This window comes from Juglans microcarpa x Juglans regia, chromosome 2D (assembly GCF_004785595.1).
Source record: "Juglans microcarpa x Juglans regia isolate MS1-56 chromosome 2D, Jm3101_v1.0, whole genome shotgun sequence".
Lineage (NCBI taxonomy): Eukaryota > Viridiplantae > Streptophyta > Magnoliopsida > Fagales > Juglandaceae > Juglans > Juglans microcarpa x Juglans regia.
The window spans coordinates 42,440,477-42,457,427 of NC_054596.1; the positions used below are offsets into that span (position 1 = coordinate 42,440,477).

At 37.4% G+C, this 16,951-nt stretch overlaps 2 protein-coding genes across 7 annotated transcripts; one reads left to right on the top strand and one right to left on the bottom strand.

Annotated features, from left to right (window-relative positions):
- The first annotated feature begins 3,892 nt into the window (after positions 1–3,892).
- LOC121250230 lies at positions 3,893–11,121 on the top strand. 6 transcript variants are annotated; one of them, XM_041149266.1, is made up of 12 exons: positions 4,019–4,164; positions 4,740–4,836; positions 5,229–5,477; positions 6,166–6,375; positions 7,516–7,596; positions 7,696–7,782; positions 7,858–7,953; positions 8,161–8,214; positions 8,331–9,241; positions 9,357–9,405; positions 9,511–9,550; positions 10,696–11,121. In XM_041149266.1, exons 2-12 carry the CDS (start codon positions 4,804–4,806, stop codon positions 10,839–10,841), a joined length of 1,956 nt encoding a protein of 651 aa, XP_041005200.1. In that variant the 5' UTR covers positions 4,019–4,164; positions 4,740–4,803; the 3' UTR covers positions 10,842–11,121. The 6 variants fall into 6 exon arrangements, with proteins under 6 accessions (XP_041005201.1, XP_041005202.1, XP_041005200.1 ...); XM_041149271.1 differs by lacking the exon at positions 4,740–4,836 and adding an exon at positions 4,494–4,557 and having other exon boundaries at positions 4,075–4,164; XM_041149270.1 differs by lacking the exon at positions 4,740–4,836 and adding an exon at positions 4,494–4,557 and having other exon boundaries at positions 4,077–4,164; positions 5,216–5,477.
- A 571-nt stretch (positions 11,122–11,692) lies between these two features.
- LOC121250234 (protein-tyrosine-phosphatase IBR5-like) lies at positions 11,693–16,698 on the bottom strand. Its single transcript, XM_041149276.1, has 6 exons — positions 16,237–16,698; positions 15,824–16,085; positions 14,233–14,332; positions 13,101–13,158; positions 12,768–12,874; positions 11,693–12,228 (listed from the first exon to the last, which is right to left on the bottom strand). The coding sequence occupies exons 2-6, from the start codon at positions 16,058–16,060 to the stop codon at positions 11,930–11,932; spliced, it is 801 nt and encodes a 266-aa protein (XP_041005210.1). The 5' UTR covers positions 16,061–16,085; positions 16,237–16,698; the 3' UTR covers positions 11,693–11,929.
- Between the last annotated feature and the right edge of the window lie 253 nt (positions 16,699–16,951).

Consider the following 16,951-nt stretch of genomic DNA (forward strand, 5'->3'; position numbering starts at 1 on the left):
GCACATAAAAGAAAAGGTAAGGGGATATTGGGTCCCCCTGCCTAATACATCTTGAGGGATATATAACATCTCTTGGCCTCCCATTCACCAACACAGCATAAGAGACTGATGTTATACAGTCCATAATCAACCCAATCCATCTTTCCCCAAATCCCATCCTCTGCATGACAGCTTTCAAATGGGCCCATTCAACCTTGTCATATGCTTTCGAGGTATCCATTTTCAGTGCCATACTTCCCCTTTTCCCCTTGGATCGGGTCTTCATCGAGTGCAATGCTTTACAGGCTGCTATCACATTATCAAAAATCAATCTTTCTGGAATAAAGACACTCTAATTTTTAGCAATGATCTTATCCAGTACCAGCTTAAGTCTGTTTGCAAGGGTCTTTGAAATTAGCTTGTACAAGACATTACATAAGCTAATTGGTTTGTAGTAACCAACTTTCTTAGGCTCTGAAACTTTTGGTACCAGTGCTACACAAGTAAAATTTATGGACTGCTCAATAACACCCCCATTCAAAAAACTCAGCATTGCTGCACACACCTTATCCCTTACTGTATGCCAATAGGTCTGATAAAAGCATGCCCCAGACCCATCAGGGCCAGGGGCTTTCAATGGACCAATCTGCTTAAGAGCTACCAAAACTTCATCCCTTGTAAAAGGCTTTTCCAATTCATCATTTATCTGATCAATGACTCGAATCTCAATGGATTGCACCCCCTCTGTCACCTGATTACATGAAGGAGCTGCTGTTTTCTATACCTCAGTATAGTATTGTCTAAAAGCTTCCACAACCTCCTCATTCCCTTCTTTCAATTTTGAATTAGCATCCATTACTGAGGTGATTTGGTTCTTTTTTTTTCTCTGTTTAACACAAGCATGAAAAAATTTTGTGTTTTTATCTCTTAAGGAATACCAGTTCCTTTTTGCTCTTTGTCTCCACCTTATATCCTCCTTCTCCAATAACAAACACGTTGGAACATGTGAAGTTCTACAGAATTGTAAGGCCCCTCTCTATCTTGTAACTCCTTTATTCTCTTGTTTAACTGTTCAATATCATGGCATCTCTCCCTATCCCTTCTTCGAAAGTGCTGCTCAATTTACCACTACACACTCTCAACATATTCTGAACACACACAAGAGGTTCCATGCGAATCTGAGGAGTATCAGTCCAAGTTGTTCTAATTAACTCTTCACACTCATCCTCCCTTATTCAACTTGCCTCGAACTTGAAAGAATGATGCCTTCTAGAGACAAACATGTTGTCCTTCCTCACAGATAGCATGACTGGATGATGGTCTGAATTGTTGGCTGTAAGACCTTCCACTTTAGCCTTTCCAAACAGATTAATCCATTCACTGTTAACCACATATATGTCCAATCTTTCTTTTGTAAAAGTGTGGTCTGAATGTCTATTACTCCAAGTGAAAGGGTTTCCAACAACTCCCACATCCACAAGTTTGTTAACTTCCAAAGTTTCTCTAAAATCCGATATCAACTTCTCATCTCTTCTGTTAGCTCCCTCCCATTTTCTCATTCTGTGATAGCAATTCATTGAAATCCCCAGCTATACACCCTGCCCTTCCATCTAGTGGATTCAATTACTTGAAAAGCTCCCACGACTACCACCTTTTACTTGAATCAGGGTGCCCATAAAACCCAATAAAAAACCAGCTTCATTGACCCCCACCTTTAACAAAAGCACTGATATGCCACTATGAATAGCTCTCTATTACAACAACATCCTCCAGCTCCCAAAACAAGGCTAAACCACCTCCTCTCCCCAATGGATTAATTGCCAAACACCCTTCCATCCCCAATCTCCTTTTTAATTTTTCAATAGCAGCTACTTTTATTAGTGTTTCAATGAGAAACACAATTTTGGGTCTCTTATTCTTCACCAAAAGGTAAAGATCCAAAACTGTCCAAGGGTTTTCAAGCACTCGACAGTCCCAACCTAGAAGATTCATAATGCCAGGTGGTGTTGCACAACAGTCACCACCCCTAGTATGTCATCACAGACCAAATCATCGCTATCTCTCATCTTCTTCCCTTCCACTAGCATATCACTATCTTCCTTATAAACTTAATACCTCTTTTCAAACTAGAATTCGAGCTAGAAGGCTTATCTGAGTCAGGCCTTGCTCTAGCCCTTCTCTTCCATTGTGATGACCTTATGCAATCCTGGGCCTGTTCTACAGCATTGGAGCTCAACCTTTCTATTAGCATATTACTCTTTTGCACAATAGTCTGTACATCAATCATACTTATACTAGAGCCTAGCTTCAACTCATCACCTTTTGGCCATTAGTCTCCACACAGATTGGAACAGATTGAAACATCTGTTCTTAAGGCTTCACAATTAGCTCCTGATCTTCAACCAGATGGAAACTCGCATTATTCACCCCTTCCCCTCCTTCACTACCTCCTCCACCCTCTATGCCCTTTGAACCTCCCCTCCTTGTTCTACTTCAACAGGATTAGGATATGAAAAATCACCATTCTCCTATATATTTTTTTTCTCACTTTCTACTCTCCAACCTTATCTGCTCCTTTTCTAGCTTGAGGCAAAGCTCTAAGCCAAACACCATACTGGCCTGCATTCCCCTCACTCTCCTTACAACTATTATTTTCATGGACAATTCTTCCACAGTTAAAACATAGCCTAGGTAACTTTTCATACTGAAAATGCACCCAACTTTTCCTTCCATCCACAACAATAGTCCTACCTCGTGCTACAGGTCTTCTAAGATCACATTCCACCTTCACCCTCAGACACCTCCCCCAAGCCGAGCCATCCTCCTGCACATCAACCTCCATAACCTCCCTCATCGAACTCCCAATTAATTCCCCCATTTGCTTATTCATGTAACTCAAAGACAAATTTAACATTTGCACCCATAGATAAGCATGATCGAAATCAAGCAACACAAATAAGTAACTATCAAACAACCATGGACAACCATCAAGAACTTTCAACTTATCTCGCCGACTGACAAAGGTAATCACAAAACAATTACCTACAATTTCTTGAAATTCAAGAGGCTTGCCAACCTTCTAGACTTTCTCCATAATAGATCGAACAATTTCCTTCATAATCCTGTGTTCTGAAATTACCTTTCCCACTAGACTTCTTTCCCCTTTCAGTTTCATTGAACCACAAACTTCTTTCCAAATCTCAATCGGACAATCCTCCTCATCGTTCAGCTTTAATCTCCTCCACACTTCCTCTATTTCCTCCATCGCACTACTATGCTTACACTCACAAGCAAAGAAATCATTCTTTCTTCAATAGAGGAAGAAGACGAAACCATTTCTCCTCAATTCGTTTTCCAAAGCGAGAAAAGCGGTTGAGAGAAGATTCCGTTAATCCACACTTAGATGAAATCAATTAATTAATGTCATTTATCAAAGAATAATAATTTGTATAAAGTTTTGAATAGACAAGTCAGGTACAATTCTATTATAAAAAAAAAATGTATACAATTTCATTCTTTATTAATGACTAATTTTTTTTTATAAAAGTTTTACATAAAACTTATCTATTTTTTAATGGAAAATGATATGATTACTACCATTTTTTATCCATTTACTACTATTTTTTTATTAATTTTTTATTTTACTTAATGGTTAAGGAAGTGACTATTAATAAAATTATATATATTTTTGAATTTTTTTAATGATTAAGGATGTTAAAAAAATATTTAAAATAAAATAATAAAAAATAAAAAATTTTAAATATAATATAAATAATAAATGAATAGTAAATCGGTTGCAAGCGTATCGTTACCCTTTTTCAATTATGTTTGGGATTTTACTCGTGGCTGCGTCTTTTATATATTAATGAATTTATTTTATCTTTGTAAAAAATAAGAACAGAAAAGAATTCTGCCGTTTATCTTTATTCTTCTAGATCTTTCCCAACAGTCAAACGCCAGCACATACGTAACACGGAATCCACAGCCGTTTATTTTAGCAAGACGCTCGTCCATACCTGTTGTCATGCACCGCCCCTTATCCTACGCCGCTCTCCCTGTTCCTATATAAATGCATTCCCCAGCCCAATCTTGTCCAAGTTTTGCTTGACATTTACACAAGAAGCGATTCTCAGAATATTCGCTTTTCACACGGACAAAAGAGAGGGCGTCCGATCCACACCTGAGGTGAGGTCTTCGAAATTCTATATCCGGGGGGGTGTTTAATTATGGATTACTACCGTCCTTTAGTTTCCAAGATTGTGGTTTTGTGCAAGTAATTAGTTTAGAAATCTTTATTCGAGTTGGAATTAGTCTATCATTAATAAATCTTTGTTTGTTCACGGTTTGTGTGGATGTATAATTGGTACTTTTGGGATAAATGAAATTATGGGGATGCAAATTTTGTTCATTTTTCGTCAGTTTGAGCTGGTTTTCTATCAATTTCCATCAAAGTTATTTTTTTCCTGGTTTATATTGTTTTGGAATAACTTGAATACTTGATTGTGGATCTGAAGAAACTATTTGAATGAATTCGGGATTCAGGCTATTGTTATGACCGGTGTGACTTATATTCAATAAGTAGGGAACAGAAGCTTTTACTGTATCTACTTTGTTTCCCAAATGGACCTCTTGTTTCGAGATTTTTTTAAATGTTCTTTTTGTTTATGAGTTGTTTTGCTTAATTAGTCGATATCTGAATTCTGTAAGTTCATGTCCCAAATCGAATTACTTGGAGTGATTGAATTTTATGTCTGCTGAAGCATTCTGTGGAAGTTGAAACATGTCGTATTCTGTGAAGCTCAAGAACTTGATTATCCTTTACACATGACTTCCTCTCTTCCCATTCTATTTGTTGTGGTAAGAGAATACGATGGTAGAATTAGTTTTTCATCACTTTATCTGTATTCTTAATTCTTCGAAAATTTATAAACATGTGGCGAAGTGGGGAAGGCATAGTTTCTATTATCTGTACAACCGGTTCAATCCATATACCTTTTTGTTTTGTACCCATCATACTGTACGGCCTCACACTAAGCTGTTAACCTGAAGTATCAGTATAGCTGCATTCTTTGTGGTTTCAGACAATATTGCATTTTCTTAAAAGATGATTTAGGCGTATTGGTTGCTCATTGTACGTAATTGTACGTAAAATATTTCCAGAATTTGTAGAGATTTTTCTTGGAGCAAGTTTATATCCATCGGTTTTACTTGTGAATGTTAAAGAAATCTCTTACAGTTTTTCCTTGCAGCACAAAATGGAAAATCCCGAGCATGTCCAAAATATATCAGTGGTATGGAGGGGGAAGAAGTTTACCATAGAAATGGGTTCAGGTGCTACACTCAAGGAGCTTGGGCTCAAACTGCAAGGATTAACAGATGTCAAAGCAGATACCATGCGGCTCATTGTTCCACAATCTTCCAGCAAAACATCGAAGCTGCTGTCTCCTTTCTCCAATGAGCAGGCGTTTTTAAGTTTGGAAGAAATTTCCATAACAAAGGTACCATCACTTGCTTTTTTATTCGACATTTTGGTTCATACATTCTAACCATTGTTAAGCTAAAATTCCCTGGTATGCCATTACTTGTCTAGTAAGTATTGTTAATTGCCAGCGGCCGCCCCTATGGCACCATCTTTATGATGTGAAAAGTTAATCTCAACATTGTCTATCGAGTAATTATTTTTAGTGCTTTTGACATGAGCTACTTGGCAAATCCATGATAGCTTCAATGTTCGAAAACACTTCAGTGCATGCTAGAGATTCCTAACTCCTAATTACACATTTACTTATAGTCTGATCTAAAAGAGTGTGCTGACTAACATGGAGAGGATTCTCTCTGTGCTTGGATCCAGTTTAGATGTGCATGCTCTTTAATTACAGAATATTATAGCTTTGATTATATTTTCATTCAATTCATTGTGTAAGGCAAAAATATTTATATGGTTTGTAGAAGTATGATGTATTCTGAATCTATTATTTATTTAAAAAAAAAAAAAAACTTTAGGAGCTGTAGACAACAACCATGCATGAATTTAAAAAGCTTTAAATTGAACCTCCATAATTAGAGGTCACAGAACTTTGACACATCCTAAGAAATTATCAGCCATGTTTTTCATATTCATCTATTAGTTCCATATGCTGAATTATCATGTCTTTTAAGACTAATTTCCTTTTTCTTCTATTTCAGGGCAAGTCTATCAGAATGATGGGTGTGCCCGGAAGTGAGGTTGATGAAATTCTACAAAATGCAAAAGCAAATTTAAGGGTAGCTGGATTTGAAGAAGAGGAAAAGAGACTGAGGCAGCGAATGTCAGACAGGCCTCATGCTTCCCCAAAACCTCCACAAGGACATTATATATTTTGTGATTTCCGCACACTTGAGATCCCAGGAGTTGAGGTATTTGACTTTCTAATTACTTTTTACCATGTATAATATGTAGTACAAATAGACTAGCTTCTGTGTAGGAAGAAAGATCTGTTTTCAAAGTGAAAAGTGGGGCAAAAAGGAAAGAAAGGGGATTTAAAGAGTCATTTATCTTTTTTCTAAAAAAAAAAGTTTTTTTCTCCTCATCTTTTTAGCTATTTTGGCTGTACTATATTTTTAACTATATTTGGAGTCATTTCAAATTCTGGGTGTGAGGGATAACCATGAGGAAGTCATCATAATTGTGTAAATATAAGATTTAAACACCAAACTCTTCTATTCAAACCTCAAGTCTAAATCTCAAAATCTGTGGGTTCTAGGAGACTTAAAAAATTAGAGTTCTTAATTGATATTAAAGATTATAGTAATATGATATTTCGTTTCATGTTATGTTAATTCCAGATCATTGAGTCAGTTAATTTCTAGGTTTTTCTATTAAAATCCGTGAAATTTTCCTAAAGAGAGTTTTAAAATCAGTCTTATAAGAGATAGAATTGTCGTATACTACCTATCAAAAGGAAAAGAATTGTCATATAATGGCCATGATGGATGCAACCTGCTGTTGCATGGGTGTGCACATGTGTGTGTGTGTGTGTGTGTGTGTGTGTGTCCACGCCTGTACGCCTACTTTTGAGTAAACACCCCTGAATTACTTCAGAACTTGTTATTTAGCAGGATACTTAAACCTTGCTGGTTCACATATAATCTATACCAATCAAACATTGAAAATTTCTGCAATTTACGTGAGTTTCATTGCTTGTGAAGGTCATGATATGTTTGTTGAACAGTTTGTTCACGATAGACTCAGAAATGGAAATGTTTATATAGAGTGATCTGTTTGCAACTCATTTTCTCCATCATACGATGATCTTAAATTGAACTGTTTTGGAGTGCATTAAGCAATTTTATCATGGCCATACATAGGTTGGTTGTTGAAGTGTGGATCCAGATCTCAACAGATATACCGAATGAATGCCCTTTTTATTTTGTGTATATGTTTTGAACTGAATGTTTTATGCTTTATTTTGCTTGGATTTATGCCCCTCAATAAATACTAAAACTTCCAATTTCTTGGACTGATTTTTGGTTAACTTGGTTGTTACTTGTTTATAGATGAATCCTCCAGCCTCAGAGGCACTGAAGAGAATGCATATGCTTGCGGCTGATCCTGGGATTGTTGCTATTATGAACAAGGTACCACTAAATAATTTTTCACACTCCACTTCTTTCAACTAACTCTCTCTTATGTGCGGTATCGTCTCTGATAATTTATAATTTGATTGGTCTTTATAGCATCATTGGCGTGTAGGTATTATGACTGAGTTGGCCCCCATTGGTTATGTTGGCATAAGTCCCAAATGCTTGCTTGGTTTCAATAAGGTATTAGCCTCTCTATGCACAAACATTTGTTGGACTGTTATATTTACTTTCCCCTGCTGACTCTTACTTTTGCAGAATCATGGAGAGGAGATATCCTTGCGTCTTAGAACTGATGACCTTAAGGGTTTCAGGAAGTATGAAAGCATCAAGAAAACTCTCTTGCATGAACTTGTAAGATACATCTCACCAACTTTTAGTGTGTGTGAAGTGCTTTTGCCTGTGTAGATGTGAGTCTATGATTCTTTCTATGTATAGACAAAAGGTTCTTGTGGTTTTGCATTTTAAAATACTTTGGTTATTAGCTGAAATTGAGATTGATTTGGATTGAGTTGAACTTGATAGTATTGAGGGAGCTCATATTGTTTTTCTTCCCGTCAGGCTCACATGGTACACTCGGAACATGATGAAAACTTTTATGCTTTGGATAAACAGGTCAGAATGCCTATACCTTCTTATTTTTTCATGTTATAAGTGTCAGAATTGATTTAAGCTCATTACTCTGCTTCAATTAAAGTTGACCTATCTTGATTTGATATGCCTCTGTTTAGTTGAACCAAGAAGCTGCTAGTTTAGATTGGACAAGATCAAGGAGTCGTACATTGAATGGTGTCCAATATTCAGGACATTATGAGGACGACGACTACATTGGTGACAGTAGTAATACTCCTCAGAAGCTTGGAGGAAGTACTTTGGATCAGCTTGCAAATGCACGTGCATCTTCAGTTGCTGCTGCCTACCGCCGTTTATCAAATGCTTCTGTGAACAGCTGGGGAGGATCTGTAGCAAGTGAAGAACCAGACCCTGATGACTCTGGGTTAAATACGCATGGACAACCTGCTTCCATGGATTCCATGGAAAATGAAAACCTCAATACAAATATCCAAAGTCCCAATGAAGCACAGATAAAACCTGTTTCTGAGCCTGATCCCGACGATCTTTCTGGTGACCAAAACAAGCTCGAACCCAATTCTTGTGATTCGCAGTTTGGTGAAACAATGGAATCTGAATTTTATCCAGAATTTACTGGAAACAGAACCGTATTTGGACAAGGTTTCAGTAACTATGTGCCAATAGAACCCTTGCTGCCTTCAGAAACTAATAGAAAGTTGGGAGCCACAAAGTTGCATGAAGAGCCTGATCCTGATAAGCATCAAGGGATGGAGATTCTGGACACTGGAATTCAAACAAGGAAGGACATTGATGAACCTGATCCTGATGATTCTCAAGCAAATGGAGCTGTTCAGACTGAGCCTGATCCTGATGATAATTTGGGGCACGCATTTGGAGTTTCAAGAATGCAAACTTATGAGCCAGATCCAGATGATCAAGAACTACAAAGAATCCAAGATCCTGTAACGTTCCTTTGTAGTAGGCTGCAGAAGGCCATTGAGATGCTGCAAGTCGAAGTTACTCCCTTGGAAGCTACTGCAGTCCTACAAACTTTGTCTAAGATAATTAGGTACACTTGCCAAATCACTGATGCTTTGTTTTCTTCCTTTTTGTTGCCAGTGGGTCATAAGTTTTCCTATCTAGTAGTTACTGACAAACGCTACAATTATGTCATGTGCTCTCAGGAATGTGATTGAACACCCTGGTGAGATGAAATATAGAAGACTGCGCAAGGTACAGTCTCTCTCTCTCTCTCTCTCTCTCTCTCAATGAAACTTTGCATCCTACAGTTGCCTCATCAAATACTTTAGTGATAACTAATGTGTGATGCATTTGCAGGCAAATCCCATAATCCAAAAGAACGTCGCAAATTATCAAGGTTTGCATCTTTTCTCATACTGAATTCCAAGTTTTCCAACTTTACCAAGAAATTGTTAGTGTAATGATGGTTGTTAAGTCATTAGGGTCAGTCTTGTGTTACAAATTGTTGGTAGATGCCAGATATATGTGAAGAGCAAACTGAAAACAAAATCGAGCTAGATACCAACATAAGCTTTGGAATTTCACTATATTGTCGAATACAAACAAAACATGCGTGAGTGCTGGTTAGTTGAAATACATGAGTGCTATATAATGCTCAAGCTTGGGTTGACATGTGCACTCAATTGAGGGACTCTGTAAGTTGTTTTTTTTGGATGCATTATCTTATTGTTAAGGTATAGGCACTAACAACGATGCTGAATCCCGAGACATTATGGAGGGGTTAAAACTGTGTTGGAAATGACAAGTTTGCATAGTTGAAAGTGAATGTGATTCTAACTTGGTGGTTGATTGGTTGTGTGGGAGGGGCCGTGCTCATTGGTCACTAATTGAGATCTTGGATAATACATGCAAGTTTTCAATCTAGGGTGGTTCAAGGATATTAAAAAAAAAAAAAGGGTAAATCAGATTGCTGATTACCAGGTTCTCAGAAGCTTTTGGATGTTTAGAATGTACATAAGGAAGTTAGAAGGATGCTTCGTAATGGAGAAAACTAAACTGCCTTATATGAGATGTAAATAAATTGGTTTTTGTATAGATGGAGGTTTGTATAGTTCCTTATAGCTAATATAGTTTGCATACTTTTTGTAAATGTGGTTTGTTCATACCCAGTGAGCTGTGGATTGATAGAAGTTCCTGTTTTTTGAAAATACTTATTAAAAAAAAAAAAAGAAAAAACATTGGATCCACGATCTCTTACGGGATGTGACATATCAGCCAAGTCAAACCTGGATGGATTCTTGGTTAATTAAATATGACATGAAGTAGATTTATGTGAATTAGGCAAATAGAGCATACTGACAGCTTAGCAAAGCCCCCACCCTCAAAATGCTACCCCAAGGGGTTGGATAGAATAAAGTCTCCCTAATTAAAAGCAAAGGGTGAACATTAATATTTACCCCAAGGAGTTGTTTCCAACTCTTAATAATGAGATTTTCAATTTACTAAATTGAAATTATCTGTTCGTGCTTGTTGTGATTACAGCTGCGATGGACATTCTTTCTTTGATTGGTTTCAATGAAGATGTTGTGTTGGACGAGATTGGTAAAACAGAGACTTACCTAGTTTTGAAGCGGAATGATCCCGGCTTACTGTGGCTTGCAAAGTCTTCCCTGGAAACGGCTTACTAGTGATGGAAGTGCTTAGTACCTTGAGAACATATATCAAAACAGTGAAGGTGCCATATGTAAATTGTGCAGTTATACTTCATAAAAATTCAGGATTGTACGTTTGGTATCATAGTTTGTTGATAAAACGTTGAGTCGCAGATAAAATGGTTGTTTAGGAGTCCAAATGCTGTTAACAGCCCGTTTATGTTTGCAATACTGTCAAACTATGGAAGCCCGACATTGAACAGAAAGATGGTTGTTTATAAAATTAAATGGATGAAGGATTGAAAAGTTTGTTGTATGTTGATTGTTGCTCATAAATCATATTTTCTTATTAGTTTATAAAAAGTTTTAGCAACTCATTTGGTGCTACTATCATATGATAACGCAAGGATCAGCAAGACAAAAAATGTCACGCAATTTAATCACAACACTTTATATGGTAAACTTTGACGAACTTTGGCATGCCATGTTGACCTTCTAACAATTCACTTCTTATGTGCTTTTACCTTCTGCACCTTCAATGTTGAGGAGGGTGGTGAGGAGTAAAGAAGTTCCAATCCCAATGATGAAATAGAAGTTCGAAAAATAATTTAATGGAAATATATGTAGGGGCTTTATAAGAGTGTTCATATTCAAGATCCAGACATTTTTGCAAAATCATTAAAAAATACCCTACACATGAAATGAAAAGGAAACGAAGTCTCCCTACCTCCCTGCCTTTCTCCATCTGATCACCAGCCTAATCTTAATGTATAATGGACATTGAGCATAGAGGAGTATAACAGGAAAGGAAGGAAAACAAAACTAGAAGAAACGAGGAGGAAAGAACTTTAATAGAGAAAGGAATATGGAATCAGAGAAGACGTGTGTTCTATTGAATCACTTGTATGATATTAGGAAAGAGACAAGATTGTTGCAACTTTGAACATTAGACAGGAGAAGACAAGGCACACAGAACTTACGAACATGTCAAATCTTACAAACCAAAATGCCCCGAGTATTCTACTCACTTTACATCCATATGTGTTAAAAAGAAACTCATATGTCAGGACTGATTTAACTTCTGACCAAGGGTTGATCTCGCAGAGGATATAAACAAAGGAAAATCAAGAACCTTCCATTTGAATATCACTCCCATTTGGGTTCAGTGTACTATCATTATTCTTCTGAATCAGGCCTGCTCCAAAAGTAAATTCATGTGGAGGAATGTCTAAAGGAGGACGGGCGAAAATAGAGGTAGCACCAACATTGCTGAAAGCGGGAATGGGAACTGGATCATTAATCTTTGGGAAGCCGAAGTTAAACAAAGGCACTCCTGCAGGTTCAAAGACTGGTGGGACAAGGTTGCCTGTACCAAATGATCCAAAGAGCTTCTGCTCATACTCTTGAAGTTGCTGGTAGACAGCTATGTTAAGAAACAAAGAAATGGAAGTTAGAGATGGACAGCTCATTAATTCTCTGGCCATGGTTAATTCCAACTAAATGTATGCTTTATATCTTTGCTAGACAAGCCCTTTACCGACAAAGAACTTTCAAGAGCACTTCATCACAGCACCGGAAAAGGACAGTTGCCAACCCAAGTGCTGCCTTGCATAATGACACCTTTGAGAAGTTGAAGCTTTAATATGAACTAAATTTGCATGCTTACCCAAACCCATCCAAGAAAGGAAAAGAACAAGAAGCTTAAGACAAGGTGGAGAAAAAAATGAGTTACAACCCATCCATGTTGCAATATCCCAAACCACCATATGTCCCAATCAGCTTTCATAGGTTGACCGGCATCAGCATTTGTTTACTTCAAACAACCTCTATACTCATAATCTAGGGATTAATGATGCAATAGTCCAATCTGATACTCCTCCAACATATTATCTTCAGACTACCTAAATTTAGCTAAGCAATTTACTGATTATTCTGACAAAGTGGTAACAGAAATGTTCTTACCTTCAGATAGTTCAACAGATGGTCTCCGCTCTTTCACCCACTGGTAACTTTGGGCAAGTCTCCATCCTTTGGACTTCATCAAGTAAGCTATTACAATAGCCGGTGACCTGTCCGGGAGAAAAGAACAACTGTTTCAGAGCAAGAATTTCATGAAATCAAAATCATCTTGTATGGAGGCTATGTTGTAGCATTCTCGATGCATTTGTGAGTGGGTGTGCAGCAAGTGTGGCTATATGCGTCTTGTGCATGTTAGTCTTTGACCTTTGCATGTGCAGGAGGAAATGGGTGAGAGAGACAGAGACAGGCCCAAATTGTTTTGCAGTAATAATCTACCTATTTTTTCCGGACATGCAGTGCACCAGAACACGAGCTTTATCCCTTTCACATTGCTCTGCAAAATCTAGCATGCATAAACTCAGACTGCCAACTGAAAGAGAATATTTGCAGTACAATTGAAAGATCCAACAATTAACCTTAGTAAATTGGTATTGAAGCTTATTCTGTCACAAACTGCATAAGTTAATCATAATAGTCAATGAATTGTTTACACTGAAGGTTTGAATTTATTGAGTACATTGCAGAACAGTAATCTCCTTTTGTCAATCTAAGGGATAACAGTATTGAAGGGCTTTCCTCCCTAATCACTCAGACTCTCCATTAGTCACTCTTAGTCCCAGTGTTCCACATCGAGTGAAGCCCCTATGTACAAAATAGCACCTATGGAGGAAATAATTCACCAGGATGAGATTATCAACTTGATAGTGAGAAGAGAACTCGGCAAAAAGTGTACTTAACCCCCAAAATACATATAGATTCCTGAATAAAAAGTGAATCAAATAAAGAACGCAACTAATGTGGCGACCAGGATTATGATGGCTTCTTCAACTCCCTTGGCATCTGGCTCCCAAGTACAAAGAGGATCTTTCTCAATATTGCAAAAGAGATCAGCAATTGTTTTACCCAAAAGTTAACCTAAATTGTGGAGATGCATAGCAGAAAACAAATAAAGGGAGCATTTACACTCCTAATCATATATAAAGGAAACAAGTAAAGACCCTAGAAGCAGATGCAAGTTGCCAATGTATTTATAAAGCATATTCTCGTGTATACAACATTAAGGCACTTACTAGGCCAAACTGAGCAAAGCAAGGCCCTACTGCTATTTGTAGCATAAAGGAGAAGAAGAAGAAGCAAGGCCCCTTAAATTCAGCTACACCTCACCATTTATCGTTACTTATCAATAACTACAAGAGAGTGAGAGAGAGAGAGAGAGAGAGAGAGAGAGAGAGAGAGAGAGAGAGAGAGAGAGAGAGAGAGAGAGGAGGAGGAGAAAGAAAGAGAGTATTTTTATAAGACAACTACCAATAAAAATACTCCACTGAGCAGCACAATAAGCACAAGTATCTAAAAAGCAGCAAGTGAACAACAAATATAAATTCCCTATGAACTAGAAAGCATAACACACCTAAAAATTGATTTGCATCATCAAAAGGCAAAGTTTTCTCATCTTGGAGGCAGTGATAGGTGAATGAATTCTTGTAGAGGTTTTGACAAGCAGGTACCGTCTGCATATATACATAAAAGAAAGTAAAGTATAATATAAGATCACTTTTTTTATGGGAACAAATTAATACAGGAGATGAACTTCTGTTTTGAAGTCATTTTGTCTATCTCCAACCAATAATTTATTTTCTTTTCTTACTTATAAAAAATATATATATATATTTTCTTGTCTTTTTTTTTTTTTTTTTTTTTTCCTGAAATTCAACCTTCCCTACAAATGTATTATGATATGCATAGTTATATTGCTTTTTTCTAATATGAAATAACTATTGATTTTGAAAATCACCATTTTTCATTTAGTTCTATATGAGCCAATTTACATTTAATTCATAAATCAAACGTATTTTGGGATAAACTCATTTAGCGTCATTAGCCTTCACATTGTACCTGTAGCTCCTAAACTGTTTCTCCCGTCTTGACCTCAACTCATGATGTTATTTACTTCTTTATAGGTCATTCATTAAATATAATCCCATATTTATCCACATAATGGCAATATTATTTCTTAGACCCCAAACTTTTGATATAACAAAGCATGGATACTTTATAGCTCTCTCATAAACTTTCATTTATCCTCATTAAATTTATGTGATCATGTAACACTCTCCAACAGCACCAGCATAATCATTGGACCTATCCCCCTAAACGATCATTTAGGGCACTGAAAAGTGCCAAATACCACTCCCCCACTCGATCTCAAGGCTAAATCCCACATCAACTAAGTATGGGATTGGTTGGTGGTTTATAAGCCCCTAGGCACCCTTCCCATGTAAGCTGGTTTTCAAGGGTGAGTTCTACCTAGTGGGTTCATAACAACTTATATCGGAGCCACCCCACATATGCAGTCCATGTTGGCACGGTTGTAATCGTGCGGCAAGGGGGGTGATGCTGACATGGTAGGGTTCGTTCGGGGCTAGGAAATACCTAGCGCACAGCCAGCCCGTGTGAGCACTGGGACTACCGTGGACATCAGTTGTGGAGCATGGTGGTTGTTACGATCCCACATCGACTAAGTATGAGATTGGTTGGTGGTTTATAAGCCTCTAGGCACCATTCTCTTATAAGCCGGTTTTCAAGGGTGAGTTCTACTTAGTGGGTTCATAACACCATTAAAGATACTTATCAAAAAAAAAAAAATCCATTCCATCAAAGATAATTGTTGCATTAGTTATGAAATTAATATATGATCTTTCTTGAAGTCCCACATTACTCAAATCATAAAACACGATAAACAAATTAGAGAGAACGTATTCAGAAGCCCTCCACCATCAAACAAGTCTTCCCATTATTTTACAAAGCAGCTTCCTATGTAACCGTGAAGAGAACCACAGCCAAATTCAATCCCAAATCACAAATTCAATCAAAGTGATCAATTTCATAGAACATTTAAATAGACTAACATTAACACAGCACGCAGAACAGCCAAAATATTATAATCTTGATCGTACAAGTCCGAACCAAACATTAGAATGCTAGGAAAACAAAGAACTTACATTGAGAACACGAGAGATTCCCTGAGACTTGAGAAGCTCCGAACGCGATGCGTTATCATAGCTACCAAGATATAAGAACTCGGGCAAGATCTCCGATGGAAAGGCACTAACTTGAATCGATGTTTTCTCTGATGGAGCCGGAATCCGGTGGCCACAAACCCCGCAGACCTCTCCTTCTTCATATTTATGATAGTGGCCACAAACCCCACAAGGGTTTTCTCTCTCCCTCTTCCTCATAGCCCCAAGATTTGGTCGAGGGATTCTAAAGCACAAAACAAGAAAGACCAAGATGAAGAAAACGCTTCTAATTCAGAAAACAACGACTGTCCAGATAAATAACAAAGGCCAAAACCAAAAAGGAATCGGAAAAGGAGCTTGAAAAATTGAAGAGTATTTCACGTATCGATGCTTGCCTCAGTTCGAAAATAGAGAGACGCTCTGATAGAGGGGTGGTACTGAGAAGCTTCAAGCCTGTGCTTGTTCTCGTTTTTTATCAGATTCTGCGCATGGATTTGTCCTCTCTTTTTTCCCCCCTTTTAGGGATGTCACAGACTCACAAGGTTTTCCTGGTTGAGGTGGAGCTTGCCGCTTGCGACCTTAGAGATCGAACACGTATTTATTTATTTATCTTTTTTTTTTTTTTCCGGTTGAAAGAGGGAATTTATTAGAAGCTAGCTACGGGAGCAACAGCGGTATTCATGGGATATCTTTTTTCAATATAGCAGTAGCATTCATGGGATAGATCAGAGCTCAACACCGCTATAACGGCTATCAGAAGCTAAAAGAAGGCTTTTTTTGTTTTTGGATTCTTTGATGGGCATTGTGCTAACGAGTAATGAACAACGCAGGCTTCCTTGTTTCACATAAGACTTGACAGGACTACTTAGGTCTGCAACCCATTATATACCAATCATTGAGTGCCACATCCTATGATCTTAGTGCGGTCATATACCAACCAGAGTAGTGACAGACTTTCAATAGGGCATGTGACAGTTCTAATAATTGAAAATTTTCTTATATTAGAAAATTTGATACTAAATTAATGGTTTCAATGGTTATTATTCTTTATGTTAGCATATAGGCAAACTTGGAAGTTTCAAAGGGGGCATGATAAAATCAAGAGTAATA

What these genes read in the sequence shown, in the direction of transcription:
- LOC121250234 (XM_041149276.1), bottom strand. Translation starts at nt 16,060, where the DNA reads ATGAGGAAGAGGGAGAGAGAAAACCCTTGTGGGGTTTGTGGCCACTAT. An exon ending in TGATGCAAATCAATTTTTAG is followed by an intron (nt 13,159 to 14,232) that starts GTGTGTTATGCT and finishes TAGATTTTGCAG; the next exon opens with AGCAATGTGAAAGGGATAAA. An exon ending in TGCATGTCCGGAAAAAATAG is followed by an intron (nt 12,875 to 13,100) that starts GTAGATTATTAC and finishes TCTCCCGGACAG; the next exon opens with GTCACCGGCTATTGTAATAG.
- LOC121250230 (XM_041149266.1), top strand. Translation starts at nt 4,804, where the DNA reads ATGACTTCCTCTCTTCCCATTCTATTTGTTGTG. An exon ending in AAACTCTCTTGCATGAACTT is followed by an intron (nt 7,954 to 8,160) that starts GTAAGATACATC and finishes TCTTCCCGTCAG; the next exon opens with GCTCACATGGTACACTCGGA. An exon ending in GAACGTCGCAAATTATCAAG is followed by an intron (nt 9,551 to 10,695) that starts GTTTGCATCTTT and finishes TTGTGATTACAG; the next exon opens with CTGCGATGGACATTCTTTCT.